General features: G+C 35.6%; 1 protein-coding gene across 1 annotated transcript in view; it reads right to left on the bottom strand.

Moving 5' to 3' along the window:
- cdh23 (cadherin-related 23) overlaps positions 1–22,006 on the bottom strand; it is a 475,220-nt gene that overhangs the window by 245,885 nt on the left and 207,329 nt on the right. Inside the window, exon 10 of the mRNA XM_056471434.1 lies at positions 7,115–7,227. Within this exon, the coding sequence (XP_056327409.1) occupies positions 7,115–7,227 (113 nt within the window). The remainder of the gene's footprint in view (positions 1–7,114; positions 7,228–22,006) is intronic.

Genomic DNA, 22,006 nt, shown 5'->3' on the forward strand with positions numbered 1-22,006 from the left:
CTAAACTGAGCTCTCAGAGATGGGCAGACAGGAACAAAGGCTTTCCCTGGCTGACTGGCTGAGGTCTAGAGGGACATTCAAACACACACACACTGTTTGGCTCTGGAACTGTCAGCGGGCCACAGAGGTAACAATGACATCACACACACATTGGGTTCATGATTTATGGGGGCTTCCTATAGACACAATAATGTTTATACTGTACAAACTGTATATTGTGTCACCTAACCTAAGTGTTGCTCAAGAAATCTTGTTAGTCTTTCATGTCTTTTCAGAGACGACCTGAAATGAATCTGTAGGTGATCTTTAAAGTTTGTCATTATGATGTTTGTCATAATTGGGTGACACTCATAATTTGAATTATTTGGATGCATGAGGAGGTCAATTTCCAAAAAAGATGATTGGACAGAGTTGTTCATTCTGCTCCAATCCAGCACAAATCTGGGTAACACTTTATTTGATGGTCCATTTGAGTAGTAGACTGTCTGCTTAATATCTGCTAATGCTGCTCCTTCAACAGACTAAATGTCATTGACATTTAACTGACTATGAGAAACTTTGCAATTACATGTCAACTTACACTAACCCTAACCCCAACTAACAGTCTACTTTTAATCTAATGAGAATTAGTTGGCATGTAAATGCAATAAAACTTAAATTCAATAAACAGACCATCAAAATAAAGTGTGACCCAAAACCGTTCTGTTTTAGCTTAGCGATTAGACAGTTGGAGTTTTGGAACAATGGAAGATGGAAATTTCAAACACCACTATAAAAACTTTTAGTAGCAGATGAAATACAGAGAGTGTACTTTCTCACATTAGACTGCTCTGTATTTTGCACCATACTTTTTTAACCCCTGTAGCTTAATCTTAACTTAAGTATAACTTTTACAACACTTAGATTTTACAACACTTAGATTTTACAACACTTAGGGCCCTATCATACACCCGGCGAATTAAAACACAAGACATGTTTGGCGTGATTTGTTGCTATTTTCAGACCAGCACAACTGTAATTTTCACGTTTTGCACCACGTTGTTTAAATTGCAAATCCATTTGCACCACTTTATGGACTCATGGGTGTGCTGGTCTGACACATGCTTAATACAAACAAGATGTATAGCAATACACAAATATCTTTACATATGAAAAAAATAATGGATTAAAATGTTACAAAAATATATATTTTCTACATAAATATTAAAAACCTTTTCAGTTTATTCATAACAATTTGCATATGTATAATGTTATTATTATTATTATTATTATTATTATTAGCAGTATTATTTATTATATGAGTATTTATATTTGTTTTAATAAAAACAAGTTTAGATTTGTCTGCCTGTCGGGTTATAGAGACGTATGCATCACCATATAAGATATAAAACAGGACGTGTGTTTGGATATAACTTTTTTTTTTTTTGTTTTAGTTTTTTGACCACACTTTCACACACACTCATTATTATTGTTCATTTATTCATTTGCTGGAAATTAGAACTGAATTTAGAAATAGTTTTGAAACAAATCTTTGAAACAAACAAAATTAAATATGTAAGATAATGGATGTCTTCAGTGGAGTGCGTACAACACTGTTTCCTTACTCCATTAAAGTAAAGGACAAAAGAGTCAAAGTAAAGAGAAAGAGAAATTAAATAGGCTGAATGGAGGAGGCTCGTTCTTTATTCTCAAGCTGCAGATTGTCTGTTGACAGTTTTCTCGCTAGTGAAGCGTTCAGTTTTTCCACTTACAAAGTCCGTCATGTAAATAGCAACTGCCCCATAGCGCAACACAACTGAGTCTTAAAGGGAATGGGAAATGAGCCTGGGCGCAGAGTGTATTTTTCCATCCTTAAATTAGCAAAAGTAGATTCGGACACATATCTAATGCTTTTATCCCCTGCACTTTAGTCTATGCATCTAGACTGTTAAAATAAAGCCCTTGCACTTTATATTAAAGTCTGCATGAACCAGAAGTTCCTAAAGCCTCAGTATGTTTATGTACTTCCCACTGAAACTGAATATTGAGTAGGGGGTGGGGCTTTCGTTTTGCATATCATAGCAATCTAACAATAAGAGGGGCGGGGTTATGATTATTGTGGCTGAAGCCATCAAGTTGATGTCATCAGAGAAGGACAAACACTTCAAAGGTCAGACTTTGATTGAAGATTGCCAAAACAAACTTTTTAAAAGTGTATTAACTTTCACGAATGAATTGTTCATCTAAAGAATAACAAAGTGAGCTAGCAAATTAAACATTTTACATTTAGATTTTACACTGACTTTATGTACTTTTTAAATGCAAAGGGCACTCAATTGTTTTAATTGTTGATTTATGCGCATGTGCATGTTTATTAAAACATGTTTTGTTATAATCTAATTTACCAAACCTTTGACATGAATGATGAAATTCAGATTTGGACCTTTGAGTTGAGACTTTGAGAATACCTGCAATAGACTACAGTAATTATTTGCGTTCATTCATTTTGAGGGTAAACATGAACCTACATCTTTAGCTTCAATGAAAGCAAGAGCATTGGTGTTCATGTGATGTCAATGTCGCTAAAACAATTGAACTTACACTTGAGTGGAACTCCTCATCAACAGGCTGCACGTTTCTCATACATTACTTTCGTAACATGCACAGCAAGCTTTAGTGCAATTTGAAGTGCTTTGCATGTTTCTAACAGTCACACAATGAGAGTTATACGTGTTGAAAGCTCCAGGGTCAGAGAGACCTTTTCACACAATGATCCTGAGATGCTCAGTGTGGGTAAATGGCTCGATAAATTACAGTCACACTCCGCAAACATTTACTGTAAAATCAATACTGCATTTGGCAGAGATCCCAATGAGTTCAGCGCAGGCGACAAGAGGCTACCCACAACCACTACATGAGAATTTCTGGAAACAGAGCAAATCTACTTTTGTGTGATTTCATTCCTCATTTAAAATCAGTGTTGACCTTGAAACACTACAGAATAGATTTTAATAATGCATTAGTGGATTTGAATCTCACACAGTGTTGAAAGACTTATGATAAAAGGTTTTAAGAGCTTAAGGAAGTGAACTGTTCTGTTTCCAAGTCCCAATTCAGCTTCGCAACCGATCTATGAACAGTTCTTTTAGTTCTATTGAGGAAAACATTCAAATAACTGATCCAAACAATGCATTAGATATTGTATTTAATAGTTAGTTAGTTAGTTAGTTAGTTAGTTAGTTAGTTAGTTAGTTAGTTAGTTAGTTAGTTAGTTAGGCTGCATTTACACTACATGGTTCAATTCTGATTTGGCTTATGTAAGTGCAAGCAGGAAAATAAAAATCACATGGATTCCGATTTACTCAGATCAGAATCAGGCCTTGTTCATATGTGGACATTTTTCTGATATGAATCAGATCCGTGCCCTCGTGTCTGCAGTGTGAGTAGATCAGATTTTCACCTGTCAATGCGAGTCGTGCATCGTTAAAAAAGGTAGCGAATGATGTCAACTCTGATGCTTTTATTTCGGAACAGACTTCAGCAGAGTCCCAAACCTTAAATCTCATACGCGAGGACTAAAGAGAGAGCGCACGCAACATCCGCCACATAAGCAATATAAACTAATATAAAACTGTTGCATACATCACGTGCATAAATCATGCCGTGGACATTATATTAAGATGCCTACTGGTTTAAAAGGATCTAGATTAAAAGAAGACGGTCAAATGAGAATTTTTCTGTCATAAACAATAGTAAAACAACTTGTCAAAAAGAATTTAAAAATGAAGCCCTGCGAACAAATTAAATACACAAATGGAGAAAAGAGCGTTTTTTTAAATTTTTATTATTATTATCAGCTATGACTCAACGCCAGCTCTTTTTTTCCTGGTCGTTGCGCCTTTGCTGTGTGCAGTGTAAATGCAGACAATAGGATATCAGTCATGTTAGCAGGTCATCAAAAAAAAATTGGATACAGTCACAAAATTGGATTTCACCATCAAGATCTGCAGTGTAATTGCAGCCTTAGTTAGTAAGTTACACTGTAAAAGCCAAAAAGTTAAGGTAACTCAAACCATTTGAGAAACCGATTGCAACAAAAGTTCAAAAACGAATCCTAATAAGGACTATGAACTTAATCCATTTGAGTAAACAAAGCAATTTGAGCACAGTAAAACCCAATAATTGAAGAGGACTCAAACCAATTGAGTACCGGAAAACCCAATAAGTTAAGGCAACTCAAACCAAACCAATCTATATGAGTACTGTGAACTTACTCTTTTTAAGTTGAAGTAATGAGGTATTTAATTAACTCATTACCTTCAACACAAAACTCTTTTCAAATGAGTAGAATTAACTTTCAGTAAATTTTGAGTTAACTACACTCATTTCATTTGATAAAATTGACTGTTGAGTTTTACAATGTAGTTAAAGAACCATTACTTTGACAAAAACTCTGAATGTTTCTGATGTGAATCTTTTCTCAAGGCAGAACAGAAACAGCGCAAATGGAACTGATTTGAATATGAACACTGATTTAGAACCCTTTTAGAAGCTGGAATTGAAGAAAACAAGTTTAAGGGGGCCTATTATGCCCTTTTCATAAGATGTAATATAAGTCTCATGTCTCCCCAAAATGTGTCCATAAAGTTTCAGCTTAAAATCCCTCCAGAATTTCTATTAAACCATGCTGTAAACGCCATTTTTGGCGGAATGCTTCCATGCTGTTTTTGTGCATCTCGTAATAAACTGACACTCTACTCCCCTTTCCAGAAGAGGGTGGGAGTCTTTACAGCTTGTGCCTCAGTTACTCCAGCAACAACAAACAAAACATCTGAGTTTGTTTAAAGCTTTGTCAGTTTAAACTTCTGGGGATGTATTACAGAAATTTCCTAACTTTCTCTTTTTGGTCACCATGTTTATTTCAGGACAAAAGCCATTACAGATCAACATTTCCAAAATGTATTATTTGATCTTAACCGCAGATAGGAAGATGATATTAAAGAAACTTCCCTACTTCCCAATCTAACTTTACGGCAACCTGACAGCTCTCCTAACTTTAAAATTATCCAAAAGCTAATGGGAATAAAAAACTAAATAATTGCACTGTCCAACAATGGTATTACATTTACTGCTAACTGAAAATGAAGAAAGAAGATGTTTAATGGTAGAAAACTTTTGGAGAATCCTCAAGAAGTGTTACATTTCTGTAACAAAACATTTATAAGTAAATAGATGAAAACATCTGAACTTTTCCCAATGCCGCGAGTGCACCGCAATTCATGTAAGTTGAATAAACCAATCTGCTTCACACTTTATATAGAGTATACACATTTCAGTAATGGTAGACTAATTACCTGAGATTAACACAGCACATCGCGCATCAATCATCATCAAACGTGATCAAGAGTGAGTTTTACAAGTTTAAAATGTTTTAAAACAGTGCATGTGTGTAATGAATTACAGCGATTTACTTCAGCTTTACTTCATCAGCACAGCCACGTGTCAGAACAATTATGAAAGAAGATGTTTCAATCCTGGTTTGTGGACGTTAAATCAGGTTTAATTTGTGCATTAACATAACAGATATTCATACAGCAGTGGAGATTGTACAGCAGTGGAGCAGTGGCGTGCAAAAAGAGTGAAAGCTAAACACGCGCTGTCTGTATGTATGTGCATATCATGTCCATGCTGAGTATGTGTGTGTGTGTTTGTGTGTGTGCGCGTGAACTTTGTAACGACATTGTGTGTGACTTATCATTGTAACTTAACACAACACATGCAACAAATACTCATTGGTAAAGTTCTTACTGTAGTATTTCTCACAAACATTACGTGAGATCTGCTTCCTTTATGTCTGTTTGTTGTCTGACGCAGCCGAGGGAGGAGATTAAGGCACGCAGAAAGGCACGTAGAAACGGTGGGCGGGGGAGGACTAGCCTTAAAGGCGCAGTACAGCAAAACCGCCACACAGTGCAAAAATGTATAAAATAGAATCTTATAAAAGGTATAATAAATAATCTGATGGGTTTTTTGAAGCTGAAACTTTACAGACACATTCTGGAGACACAAAAGATTCATAATAAATCTGAAAAAAGGAGTAACCTAGATTTGCTTTAATTGTTCAGGATTTACTCTTTACCATTGCACAAAACATTTTATTTATCAAGTTTAAGAGTCTCTTCAACACTTCTGTTTATTTTATTATAAAGAGATCATATATTTAGTTTAAATATTTTTGTTTTTGAGTATTAAAACTATTTGCTTTACTAATGTTGGTAAATTAATATAAAGTGGTTAAATAAAAAAATCATAATGTTCCTAAATGGACTGTTAAAAATATTCAATAATTATATATTGAATTATATATCGAGATATCGAATGATATGAAACATGATTTCGTGATATTTTTTTTTTGCAATATTGCCCAGCCCTATATTGTTCATTCATTCATTTTCTTTTCAGCTTAGTGTCTTTATTAATCTAGGGTCGCCACAGCGGAATAAACCGCCAACTTATTCAGCATATGTTTTACACACCGCTGGTAAACCCATCACTTTAAACATCCATGCACACTCATTCCCACACTCATACACTCTGGACAATTTAGCTTACCCAATTCACTTACAGCACATATCTTTGGACTGTGGGGGAAACCAGAGCAACTGGAGGAAACCCACGCCAACATGGGAGAACATGCAAACTCCACACAGAAATGCCAACTGACCCAACCGAGGCTCGAACCAGCAACCTTCTTGCTGTGAGGCAATCGTGCTACCCATAGCACCACCCCGAAGCCTGCCCTTTGTTGTAATATAGAATCCCAAACTCTGTAATCCTTTTCTGCAATACGAATTTGTGAAAAAAAACACTAATTTAGCAGAACATATCTTAAGTTAAGACCTAAGATAAGAAACTTTCTGTAATACACCCCTGGTAAACAAAGTACACACATACAAAGCCGACTGTGAGAAGGTGCAGTATGCAGTGTCATGTAAAAATAAAAAATAAAAGATGTTTGAGGGAGAACACAGACCTTTTCAAAGCTAAAAAAGCATCTTTACACACTAAAGGAAAGTGCAAATGTAAAAAGCATTTAAAACAGCCTTAAAACAAAAAGCGTGGGTTTGAGTCACACCTTTACTGTGATGGTGAATCCAGATGAATACAGTGGGTTTTCCCGATCCAGCTGTCCGCTCACTGTCAGGGATCCGCTGATGTAATCAAGAGCAAACATACTGTTGGTGTTACCTGATGAATGCAATGGAAAAAAAACACAATGAATTTTGAGGCAGCATTTGGGTCAAAAGATGTTTCTGTTAGCACTGAATACTCCCATTTTAATCGCTAGAGTCCGTATGCTCATTAAATTCTGAACATTTCTCAACATTTGGATATTTTAATTATTGGAGGGTCATGATTATAAAGTGGTTAAATATCTGAGCCCAAACTCAAAGGTTGTAGGTCACAATCCTCAGAGGCGCGAGGGAAGCAGAGGGTCGTGGAGTTCCCTAATCACCATTCTGCCCTAGAGCAGGGCATGTAACCTCCGCTCCAGGGGGAACGTCCCTGATCATCAGCTTTAAGCCAAGGAATTAAAAGATTTTATCTATCTGGTATGGCAAAGTGAAAGGTTTATAACAAAAATGGCATATATTTTCTCATCAATAAGGATTGTAGTATGAATTATTGTTATTAGAGAGCTATCAGTCTGTAAGGCCTTTGCTTTGCAGCCAACATGTTTCTCTCTTAAAGCATAAATTATTATTATTATTTACCTTTAATTTTGATTCTGCTCCACTGCATTTAAATCTGCTTTTGCTCAGGGTCTTATTATAAACCTAAAAAGCACATAGCTCTATTATAATACTTTGTGTAATATTTAACTATGTATAATTTTTGATGAATTTCTGCTGTATTTTGAATGTTGTTTTGTTTTTTGTTTGTTTTTTCAGTTTTGCTGAAACAATTTACACAGTGAAGTTTGTGCTTTGTTTTGTGACATATATCTTTAAACTTATACAATAAATAATTAAAAGATCAGTTAAAAGCCTAAATATAATATAAAGGCTAAATAGTATAATGCACTGTACAAAAAAAACTGTTGAAAATGTCATGAACGCAAGTGTTTTTATATTACTTTAACTAATATTACTGAGTTAATAAGGTTTCAGCTACATTTTTGGGAAAAATTAATACAAACTCATTCACTCACTTTGGCCAATGTAGTTCATCCAATACACCTACACCTCATGTTTTTGCAATGTGGGGGAAACCGGAGCACCCGGAGGAAACCCACGCCAACACAGGGAGGACATGCAAACTCGAGCCGGGACTCGAACCAGTGACCTTCTTGCTGTTAGGCGACAGTGCTTAACCGCTAAGCCACCATGCCACCCTCTGACCCTATTTAAATACAACAGTTCAAGCTACTAAAATGTCAATAAAGTCACTGTCAAACTGTAGAGTAGCATTTTAAACATCTAAAGTCGACAGAGCAGAGATCAAGGTCCAATTATGCAATTCATAACCATAAATCAATGGAATACATCTGTGAATCACAAAACACAGAAAGCGTTAATTAACAGCTATCTTTTACAGTGTTAATAAAACCACTGTATTTGTTTGGTACGCATACAAAAATTATGTGTTAAAAAATACATGAGCTCTTACAAACGGTCACTGTAATTTTGAACATACCAAGCTAACAAAACTCCAATAAAACAGCAGATCTTTTCATTCATATTGAAAAGTACAGCTGAGGATTCTCCAAAAATTAAAAGGTAGGACAGGGACTCCATACAGTATATCAGATTATGCAGATTATGCAGTCACAAAGACCAACAACAGAATATGATGGCAAAAATGCAATCTCGATTAATTGTTTTCTATATCGAACGATAACGTCATATATTTCAATATTAGTTGTTAATGCTTTCAGATTTAAAAGAGTTTCCCAACAATGACCAAAGCCTCAAAAATGAGAGGGTCTATTAAATAGCAAAACCTATTTTTGGCGGCTGAAAATTTGGTGCATCTCTAATATCAACACTCTTCTAGAATGCCATTGTTGCACATTTCTGCCGTGTGGTTGACTCTTAGATCAATATTGAGTAAAAAAGTCCAGAGGTTATTATTTTTTTTAGCATAAATTTTATCGCGATTCGATATAACATAATTTATCTGCCCAGCCCTAATTATTCCTCATACTTTGACGTTTTTTTTTTTTCAACAAATTCAGACTCTTGAACATCAAGATGTGCTGCTTCATTATACTTCAACCTTTTGGTCAACAAATACAAATAAACAGACAGTCAAAAAGTTAAAAACAGCAATCAAATTCTTCCTCTGGCAGAGAGCAGGCATGTGGTTTGGGACTGGACCCCTCTCTGGTCTGAGACGGAAAGAAAATAATATCTTCAGACTCCGGGAACGGCGGCCCTGTTAATTAATCCGTTACTCCTGAGATATCATGCTGGTTTTGGGTAATTAGTTCAGTGCTGGATAGACGGCAGTGGCCCAAACTTTAAGACTACAATAGAGCACTACATTGGCTTCACTATTCTCCTCTAATTCATTCTCCACTCAAAACACTTTATACTCCCTGGATAAACTCTTCATCTCATTAACACCTCGCTTTCTTTAATTATATGATATTTCAGTAATTATTTTCATTCTAGCTCCATGTCTTTCTGTGTGCGTCCATCACTCAGCTGCAGTGTCTCTTTACTGCTCTCTAATTAAGTCCAGCAGATGCGGATGGCACAGAGAGTGGCACGCAATTTGTCTTTTCCTACAACTGTTTCTTTTGTTCTTTATGACAGATCCCCTCACCTCTGTACAGTTCTCATTGCTTACAATCATCTACTACTAAGCCCACCCATCAGCCTCCCATTGCGCTGCTTCTTCATCTTCATACTATACAGTCACATACAATATATTTAAAAGTACATTCCTCCACTGCCCCATTGCCACCTTCAGATTTAAGGGTTCCATAAGGGTTGTTTGTCAGTCAGCGGTTTTGTAATGCAAATGGAATTTGAATGTTAAAAGTCTCAATCCAAAATTAACTAAGAAGAACAAAAGTTTGTCAAGATGTTGAATGCTGGCTTGACAAGGAGTTTTTTTAAATTTATTTATTTCTCCAATACAGTAAAGCCAATATATACTAGTGATAGAATGAGATATAGATAAAGATACAGACAGAGACAGACAGACAGACAGACAGACAGACAGACAGACAGACAGACAGACAGACAGACAGACAGACAGACAGACAGACAGACAGACAGACAGACAGACAGACAGACAGACAGACAGATAGATAGATAGATAGATAGATAGATAGATAGATAGATAGATAGATAGATAGATAGATAGATAGATAGACAAAAAGAAAAATATGTGAAAGAAAGAAAAAGAAAGAAAAAAAGTAAGAATAGAACACAACATAATAGAATATAAAAGAAAATAATTTAATATAACTCAACAGAATAGAATAGAACAGAACAGAATAGAACAGAAAAGAACACAACAGAATAGAACACAACAGAATAGAACACAACAGAATAGAACACAACAGAATAGAATAGAATAGAACAGAATAGAATAGAATAGAACACAACAGAATAGAACACAACAGAATAGAACACAACAGAATAGAACAGAAAAGAATAGAACACAACAGAATAGAACACAACAGAATAGAATAGAAAAGAATAGAACACAACAGAATAGAATATAAAAGAAAAGAATATAATATAACTCAACAGAATAGAACAGAACAGAATAAAAACACAACAGAATAGAACTCAACAGAATAGAATAGAGCACAACAGAATAGAATAGAGCACAACAGAATAGAACACAACAGAATAGAACTCAACAGAATAGAATAGAGCACAACAGAATAGAACACAACAGAATAGAATAGAACACAACAGAATAGAATAGAATACAACAGTATAGAATAGAACACAACAGAATAGAATAGAGCACAACAGAATAGAATAGAACACAACAGAATAGAATAGAATACAACAGTATAGAATAGAACACAACAGAATAGAATAGAACACAACAGAATAGAATAGAACACAACAGAATAGAATAGAACACAACAGAATAGAATAGAGCACAACAGAATAGAACACAACAGAATAGAATAGAACACAACAGAATAGAATAGAACACAACAGAATAGGATAGAACACAACAGAATAGGATAGAACAATAGAATTGAACACAACAAAATAGAATAGAATAGAACAGAATTGAATAGAATAGAACACAACAGAATAGAATTGAATAGAATAGAACACAACAGAATTGAATAGAACACAAAAGAATAAAATAGAATAGAATAGAATAGAATAGAATAGAATAGAATAGAATAGAATAGAATAGAACAGAATTGAATAGAATACAACAGAATAAAATAGAATTGAATAGAATACAACAGAATAGAATAGAACAGAGCAGAACAGAATAGAACACAACAGAATATAATTGAGCACAACAGAAAAGAATAGAATAAAATAGAACACAACAGAATAGAAAAGAATACAACAGAATAGAATAGAACAGAATAGAATAGAACACAACAGAATAGAAAAGAATAGAACAGAATAGAATAGAACAGAATAGAATAGAACACAACAGAATAGAATAGGATAGAATAGAACACAACATAATAGAATAGAATAGAACAGAACACATCAGAATAGAATAGAAAAAAAAAGATCGCAAAACATCATTAAGTGAAAAATTTACAGTCATCATCCTCCATGTCTGAACTCATCCTCATTGCTGCAACTCTTCAAACAGTCCCGTTTCTGCACTATTCATTCAGCTCTTTATTATTGCTATGCTAAACTAGCCACACCACCTCTGCTGGACTCAGACTGAGCTTGTTGAGCATGCATGAGCGACTCAAAGCGGCCCTGCAGAGATAGCTGTGATTTATACATTCAAATAGCAATCTGAAGCATCTGCGTAATGGAAATCAAACAAAGGGAGGACCCAGATTGATTGAGAGTGTACGCTACTGAGCGAGTCTGTTAGCGTGAATATATTGGCTCCTCTGGGCATCGCTGGCCAATTAGAACACACACTTTAATTCACTTTTCCAATTGCCCAGTGTGAAATCAAACGTACAGCTGAGAGCAACGCCGACCTGATGGATTCATTCAAATTAGCATGTTTGGCTGTTCAGACCATTGGCTGATTTTAAATGATAATCCTTATCTGGCAATGCAAAAATATTTATTCAAGTGAGAAGAAGATGCTGACTCATCTGTGAGCAATAATTATGAACCATACCCTTCCTATACAAAAAAAAACAACTTGTTCAAACTACTTATTTAAAAGGAGTTGCAACAACACAATTCTTTTCAAAGCATAAAAATTGAGAAATTGAGAAATAAATAATAAATAAATGAATTAAAAATATTTGATATATTACACATTTTCAAAAGGATAAAAATATAGACGGACAGATAGACAAACAAAAATATTAGAAATATTACACATTTTCAAAAGATAAAAAATAAAAAAAAAATACATAAATCAATGAATAAATAAATGAAAAAAATATTACAACTATCACACATTTTCAAACAATAAACAATAGATAAATAAATAAATGAAAAAATGTAAGAAATATTACACATTTTCACATAGATAAATAGATATATAAATAAATAAAAATATTAGAATTATTAGACATGTTCAAAGAATAAAAATCATTAAAAAATGTTAAATAATAAAAATTAATTAAAATAATACATGAAAAAGAAAAATATGAATAAATAAATTAAACAAATGACAAGTATTACACATTTTCAAAGAAAAAACAACGAAACAAAACAAAACAAAACAAAACAAAACAAAACAAAACAAAACAAAACAAAACAAAACAAAACAAAACAAAACAAAACAAAACAAAACAAAACAAAAACAAAACCTGTTGCAAATCCTCACAATGCAAACACATTAAGAAAACATGCTGCAATTTCTCACAACATAAGCAAATAGCATGAAACGCAACAGAAATGTTTCAAGGGGACCCAAAAAAGTGACAGACCCAGCTTATTTTAGGTTATGGTTATTTATGCTAACAATATACAAAAAACAAGACAATCAGGACGCTAAAATAAACCCAAAACTCACTTTCAAAGAACTTCACCCACAACTTCACCAAGCAAGAGTCACAGCACAATAAGCAAATCCCAGCCAGGTCTGTAACTGTTTTGGGTCTTCTTGAAACATTTCCATTGTGTTCCATGCTATTTGCGTGTGTTGTGAATATTAGCAGCGCGTTTTCTTAGTGTTTGCCTTGTGAGGCGTTATCTTAGTGTGTTTGCCTTGTGAGACGTTTTCTTAGTGTGTTTGCCCTGTGAGGATTTGCAATATGTATGCTGTCAAACCAGTGATGATCTTTTCTTAATTTGCAGCTGTTTTTTGTAATTGCATGTCTTTTCTTGAATTCAGCTTAGCATTTGACTTTTTGTCCTGTCTGAAGCACAATCACTAATCATTTACAGGTAGAAAAAAAAAACTAAGGCTGAGTACATAATGCTAGAATTTTCACAGTATAAACTGTTCCTGCAACTTGAATGCAGATTAATAATTGATATCTGATATACTGTAATGTGTCAGACAATGAGAGCAGTGATTTATAGATGTTTATATTAGGCTGGAATAAACAGAGGAGCAGAACGATGCTGCTTTCCGCCTGGCAGAACAAAAACTCTCCCTTGCAGAGATTGACATCTCATCAACACACAAAGTGACAGCAGAGAGAATTCAGTCTGTTAGAGAAATCAGCCGATGGAGAGAATAAAGAGTGGAGCTGTGCAGGAGAGCAGATAGTTCAGTCGGTTTAATCCTGCTGAGAGTGAACAGAGCTCAGCCACTGCAGCTTAAGACAAGTACGCTAAACACACAGCAGCCAACATTACACATCAGCAGCTGGAGACGGCCTTTCATTACACACATTAATGCTCGATAACTCGATCACTGTATATTAGATGGACCATTTAATGTGACTGATTTGCCCATTCACAAAATTTCGTTACTGTAAAATTCAAATTGTTTATGTAAGAGCAATAATTGTACACAATATACAGTGGGCCCTCGCTATAATGCGGTTCACCTTTTGCAGCCTCCCAGTTTCACGGATTTATTTTTAGTGCAATTTGACAGGCTTTTTTTTTCAGTGCATTGAGTCCTTATTGGTTGTAGACGATTGTCAGTCAATCTTCTCCATGTCTCCTGTTCAGTACAGAATGCATTCAGCTTACCAAATTAACATAAATCTTCAATCGCTAGCAGTGTGAGTTCCAACAAAGATGCAAAAAGGGTGGTAACTAGCAGGACCATCGTAAAGGGGGTCACACACCAGATCAAGGTTATTATAGTTAACGGAAATGAACAAAAAACAAAAGATAGAATTGATAAACATTTTCATTAATTGAATAAAAATAAAAACAAAGATTTTTTTAAAAACTAGAACTAACTGAAACTGTAATGTGTACTTACAAAGCTAACTGAAACTAACTAAAATTATAGCAAAAACCACCTTCATTTTGTCTTTGTAAATGTATTTAATACATCATGTAAGCCTTTAAGAAGTAAACCTATTTACTTCGCGCTGCAGGTGTTTGACCTGTACGTCATCCTCGCTGTTGTTTTCATAACAAAAACAATGGCTGGACATGACATCAGCATGGTAACAGCATTAAAGACACTTAAAAGTATTAATTTAACACATTAGTGCCCAATAATGGGTTTTATTGTACGCATTAGTGATCACGATCGCGAACGAATTATTCTTTTTAACCGGATCTTCTAAGTGAACCAGTTGAACTAGTTCACCAAATTGAATTAATTCATTTGAAACGATTCGCGTCTCCAGTAAAGTTAAGCACTTATCCATAAGATACTGTCATTTTAACATGCCTGATACCCCCTCAAAACTAACACTGAAACTAATAAAAGCTAAACTAAAACCAAGCAATTTCAAAATATCCAAACTATTAAATCTACCATAAAGACTAATTAAAACGGACTGAATTTGAAAACAAAAAGTCAAAATGAAATAAAAACTAAAACTAATGAAAAATCTAAAACTATTATAACCTTGCACCAGATGTGCCGCTCACGCATTTTAGAATTGTAAACATAGGTTTATATCAGGGTACGCACACTGGCAGTGCAAGTCGGCGGCTGTCTGCGGTGCCCAGCTATGACTCAGGGCGCTGCTCATATTTCTGTTGCGCCACAATAATTATATTTTAAATAACATGTGAATGTGCGGAACATCCGGTGTGCGACCCCCTTAGGGATGGAGTCTGCTTTAGCTTTGTGGATCAGTGACTGCAGGAAAAAGAACATTTCACTGCACAAATGCTAAAAAGCTTTATAAACCTTTTGCTGACAACAGGTTTTGATCTTTGGTTTCATTCTATAATAAAGCAAGAGAGAAAAGTGTGAAACTGTTAATGTCTGTCTGAGAAAAGTGCATAAGTGTGTAGTGAGGGGTTTTACAACCTTAAAACATCTATAATAATTGTAAAAAATAAAGCGGACTACTTTGCCTATATCGGGGGTTATTTTTAGAACGTAACTCCTGCGATTAATGAGGGACCACTGTGTGTTTCATTATTCATTTTTCTTTGAATTCAGCATGCATTCAATAAATTGATCATAAGTAAAAGTATCTATTGAAAAAATTACAAAATATTTACATTTTTTCAAAATGTTGCAATTTTAGGACCAAATGCAGCACGCACACGCACGCACACGCACGCGCACGCACACGCACGCGCGCGCACACACACACACACACACAAAGAAATCAGCTCTTTTAAAAGTGTGTGGATATTTTACAATATTTGTGTTTTTAAAGTGTAAAATCTTGCAGACAGATGGAACAGTACTGTAGTAAAAATAATAAATGGCAAACAAATACTAAAATAGTCTAATAAAATAGCAAATAGCTACAAAACTATACTATAATTACAACAATGATTTTAATAATAATCCCACTATAGCAACAACACTTATTTTTGTTGTTGTTAATAATATTACAGCTATTATTGAAAGTAACTCAAACATTGCTCTATACTATTACTACTACTACAAACAATAATAAGATGACAAATTATTAGATAACACTTTAGTGGTTAATTTATTAGCTAACATGAACAAACAATGAACAATTTCTTACATTTGTTACGGTGTTTATTCATCTTATGAATGATCATGAAAATAAAGTTGTTCTTTGTTAGGTTATGTTAACTCACAGGGCTGCAGCTATCCATTATTTTAATAATCGATTAATTCATATTTGTATATTAGAAACTTAATATATAAAAACATTACATGAACTAACAATAGAACTACAGAATAAAGCAAAAACAAGCTGCATTTTGCTTAAGTACAATAACTATGATGAGCAAATCAAACAAATGATATACTGACAGTAAGTGATGCGTTACTTTTTTTTTTTTATAAAAGAATGATTACTACAAATTTAATTCATTTTTATTTACTACAAATTTAATGTATTAAATTTTTTAAATCAAATAATCTGATTAGAAGTTTCAGGCCTGCTCATAGTGCATTAATAATGTTAACAAGCACAACTTTAAAACAAACACAAGTCAATGCATGAATCCTTCAAAATTCCTTCATTTTCCTTTGGCTTAGTCCAGGGCTATTCAATTTGTGGCCTGCAAGACAATTTGTTCCGGCCCTCTAAATAATGTGACCAAGACATCAAAAATAAATTTAGTTCAGTCGAAAAAACGGCCGCTATAGTTCTAAAGTGCGTCTATTCAATACAGCACGAGAGCGAGTCACGTGACATTAAGCGAGCAGCGTGGGCAGCCGAAAACATTTTGGATATATTTGTAGAAAAGGCCTTTTGTACAATGCCCTGACATTGTTAATAGGGATGCAATGATTAGCTGATTTCATTATTAACCGCGCTTTAATTCATTACGGTTAAGTAATCGTAAAGGCTTCTCAATGCCGCGTTTCTGTTGCAGGCAACAAAACTGCTGCAACTAAATGAAGTTATGCCAATACACACACATATTGAATTAACTACTGAAGCAGGCCGTTCACATATTGCGTCTTTAACGTGCGCATATTAAGACCGGTGCTCGCACGCAGTAGAAATCAACTTACGCTGTAGTGGTGAGAGTTGTGTGTGGCTTTCAGTGCAATGTAAACAAAAGATATGTTAGACCAATTATTACAAATTATTAAAATGATGATGCATGTATGAACGCAGATAATAACAACAGTTCATTTAAATTCTTAGCTAATATATAGCTTAAATTAACATTAGACAAATACTATTTTTTATTTATTCTTATTTTTAATTATTCATTGTTCTGTCATTTATTTTCATTGTAAAATTATCAGTCATGTTAAAATTAATATCTATTCATTTATTTTTAAGTTCAAAGAGAGAAATGGACTATTGTTTGTGTTTTATTAATATGTTGTGCTGTATTTGGTTACTGAGCAGCAATAAACAACACTTTAAAATAAAAGCAGTTTTCTTGTGATTTTCTAAACTAGTAGTGTTTTGAGTTTAATAACTGCATAATAATGGTGATAACCGTCAAACCATGATTATTCTTCAGACTATAATTGTACAACCAAAATCTATAATCGCTTATTGTTATGCAGTTCAAAACATCACATATGAATGTGTCTGAATGTAGAAGCCTACTTGAGCAATACACTGATTTTGTTGTGCTTCAAAATACAACATTTGAATATGTTTGTAAAAAAATGCCACATTGTACAATGCAGTGATGTTATGTGGTTTCAAAATAAAACATATTAATGTTCATTCATTTTTTCTTTTCCGCTTAATCCCTTTATTAATCTGGGGTCTGGAATGGAATGAATCACCAACTCATCCAGCATTTGTTTTGTGCAGCGGATGCCCTTCCAGCTGCAACCCGTCACTGGGAAACACATACACACTTATTCACACACACATACACTACGGTCAATTAAGCTTACCCAATTCACCTGTAACGCATGTCTTTGGACTGTGGGGGAACCAGAGCACCCGGAGGAAACCCACGCGGACGCAGGGAGAACATGCAAACTCCACACAGAAACGCCAACTGACCCAGCCGAGGCTCGAACCAGCGACCTTCTTGCTGTGAGGCGACAGCACTACCTACTGCGCCACTGTGTTGCCCACATATTAACGTTTTAATGTAAAAAAAAAAGCCAACGTGGGTGTCTTGAGGAGCACAAATACAGCATATGGGCTCTTAAATGCTGTTGTGTCATCACTTATATTGCAAGTCATATCTCTCCGGCCCCTTATTTTGGATGGTTTTCATGAACTGGCCCCCATGACAAACTAATTGAATAGCCCTGGCTTAGTCCCTTATTTATCAGAGGTCACGACAGCGGAATAAAGCGCCAACTATTCCAGCATATGTTTTACGCAACGGATGCCCTTCCAGCCGCAACTCAGCCCTGGGAAACATCCATACACTCTAGCATTCACACACACACACACCAGCCAATTTAGTTCACTTACACAGCATGTTTTTGGACTGTGGGGGATGCAAACTCCACACAGAATCGCCAACTGACCCAGCCGGGACTTGAACCTGCAATCTTCTTGCTGTGAGGCGACAGTGCTAACCACTGAGCCACCGCCCCCTTTCAAAATTCAACAATCCAAAATAATCAATTTTCCTATTTGGGCCTGTTATGTTAATAATTTGCCACATTATCAACACAAAACAGAATTCACCACTTGATCCTATATGAAAACACAGATAACTGATCTACACTTTCAACATGCACTATTTGTCATTTATAGCAGCAGTTTCCCGAAATATTCCTCATCTAAAGCTGCAGCGCTATGTGTGCTGACACTCTGCCTCCCAGACAGCACTTGTTTACCTTCGGTTTGTGAAGGCGCTGTAAAATCAATTAAAGTCACAGTCCATCATCTGCACGTCTGAGCTTAGCTGAAAGAAGAGGAATGAGACTCCACTGCCCTCAGCTTATGTTAGCGCAGGCACCTGCTATCTCTCTGTTTCAGACTGATTTACTACAAGAGCCGCGTCGCCAGCCTTGATCTTAGCCATGCTAACAGAGCGACACAAATTAGCTCGCAGTTATGGCTTGGTGAACCTGTGCAGCAGATAGCCACGCTTTGTCGCATCTATCAAGCCATTCAGGCAAGAAATTAGTGGACACGCCGTGAATTAGTGAATAATTTCATTACGCTGTCAGCGAGCAGGAGAAGAGATGCAGCCGGGGGGGTGAGGGGAACGGCGGGGGGTTTCGGCGTCAGCTGAAATATGTCAAAATAAAAACAAATGACAAAAATGCAACTCACTAGCAATGGTTAAAGTCAAGTGATTCCTGCAGGTTACTGCCTGTAGGGGGCGACATGTTACAGACTCGTATAGTGAGTGAGTCTTTCAACTGATTCGTTTAAATGCAGATTCATTTAAGAATAAAACTGTGGTGTCTGTAAATTACTTCCTGAATAGATTCATTGTGATTCACTGATTCATTCGAGACCTCATTCAGAACTCTGAAGACTTGGAGGACAACACATTCACTTAATACATTTCATTGAGCATGTACACATAGACATCACCTATGTACTATACAACTGCAGGTTAACTATAGCCCCTTTCACACATACAGAAAGGTCTGTATGAGTGAACGGGCCTTTTTTGAAAATATCGGTAAATTCCCTCCAATTTTCCGGAAAGAGAAGTTGTAACATTCCCAATAATTTGGCTGAATGCTGCTCTGTGTGAACACAGTAGGAAGATTCACGTCTGCGCAGTTTATGAAAATAAAAGCCTTTGAATATCTCTCCAGACACGTTTAGCTGCTAGATGTTAGTCAGATAATGTTTCTATGTTCCCTCTTAATGCCAACTGTGTAAATAATTATTATTAAAATGCTTATGATAAGCCGTTGTTTGTTTACCTTCAAGCTCTGACGTGTGTCCATGTAAAGCAGCTGGTGAGCACCAGCACACACACACACACACGTTATGTTTATCTCAACATGCAAAAGTGTTCCTCCACATGTTGTCATCGAAGTTGTTCACAATACTTATCCATCCACAGAGTTTGTAATGTAATCAAATGCTTACAAATACAAAGCCAACTGTTTAGAGCTCATTTCTGGTTAATGATGTCAGAATATACCGGTATTTTGGAATGTGTGAATGGTCTTTTCCGGAAAAATTCTGTAACGTCCTTGCCTGTGTGAACAGCACTTTTTTGAACATACTGGTAAAGTCATTCTGGAAATTTTCCGGATATTTACCAGAATCACAGAGTGAAAGGGGCTATTGTTTATATATAATAACTTTAACTGTTAAAAGCTAAAGTTAAAGTTATTAGTAACTAATGAAGTTAAGGTAGGGTGGCACGGTGGTGCAGTAGGTAGTGCTGTCGCCTCACAGCAAGAAGGTCGCTGGTTCGAGCCTCGGCTGGGTCAGTTGGCATTTCTGTGTGAAGTTTGCATGTTCTCCCCGTGTTGGTGTGGGTTTCCTCCGGGTGCTCCGGTTTCCCCCACAGTCCAAAGACATGCACTATAAGTGAATTGGGTAAGCTAAATTGGCTGTAGAGTATGTGTGTGAATGAGTGTGTATGGCTGTTTCCTAGTGCAGGTTTGCAGCTAGATGGGCATCCGCTGTGAAAAATATATGCTGGATAATTGGTGGTTCATTCCGCTGTGGCGACCCCTGATTAATAAACGGATGAAGCTGAAACGAAAATGAATGAATGAATGAATGAATAAAGTTATGGTAACTAATAACCTTAACCTTTTCTCATTTTGATTGTAATGCAATAATGTTCACCACCTTTCGTAAAGCTGCTTTGAAACAATAGTTATTGTCAAAAGCGCTATACAAATAAACATGAATTGAATTGATGCAATTGATCTGTTAGTGTGGTTCATTTGTGAGGAACTCATTATTTCTGTATTTTTTTTCAGCTTAGTCCCTTATTTATCAGGGGTCGCCACAGTGGAATGAACTGGCAACTATTTCGGTGTATGTTTTCTGCAGCGGATGCCCTTCCAGCCACAACCCAGTACTGGGAAACACCCATACACTCCCACATTCAGAGCGGAGCACTCGGAGGAAACCCACGCCAACACGGAGAGTGCATGCAAATTCCACCCAGAAATGCCAACTGGCCAAGCCAGGACTTGAACTAGCGACCTTCTTGCTGTAAGGCGACAGTGCTAACCACTGAGACACCTTGTGAGGAATTCCTGAAGTTGTTTTGAATCCTTAACAAATTGTATAAGCTCTACATGAGTTCTCAACTTGTGAAAAATACCATAACAATTACAATTTAAAATGAACATGTCCAGCTCACAGTATTGTTCTGGCTGTTTGGAAAGAATCAGTGTATCTTCTGTCCATATCCGTTTTAAAACCAAAAAAGGAATACTAAGAAATCGGCCATTTTTTCTTTTGCTCACGATTTTGGCTCGATATTAGTTTTTTGGTTTAGGGTAGGAAAATGGATAAACAACTTTAAAATTCATTACACACATGTAGGCGGTGCTGAAACGCACATCTTCCTCTGATTGGACAACCAAATCTGAGCTTGTGAAGGCGCCCTCAAATTGCATCAGTAGTTATATAAATGCTTCGCTCTGATCATTCATAATGCATTGCACATTTGTCTTATTCTTCAGTAGATACGAGAAAGATGTATTTTATAAACTGATCATTTATAAGGACTAGCTATTAATAACTGTAATAACTGTAATAAACTGTAATAACTTGATTAAAGTCATGTCATTTCAAAGATTTTCTACATTTTAAGCAGAATTAGATTAAAGAGATCTTAAATCGGCAAAGTGTGCTGATTTGTGTGCATCATGCGCACCATTACCGAATGCACTTCCCTTTTTTATTATTTCATGCAATAGTAAATGCATGAAATAAAATGCAAACAGTTGGAAGCACTGAATAGTTGCCTATACG

This window comes from Danio aesculapii, chromosome 13 (assembly GCF_903798145.1).
Source record: "Danio aesculapii chromosome 13, fDanAes4.1, whole genome shotgun sequence".
Taxonomy (NCBI): Eukaryota; Metazoa; Chordata; class Actinopteri; order Cypriniformes; family Danionidae; genus Danio; species Danio aesculapii.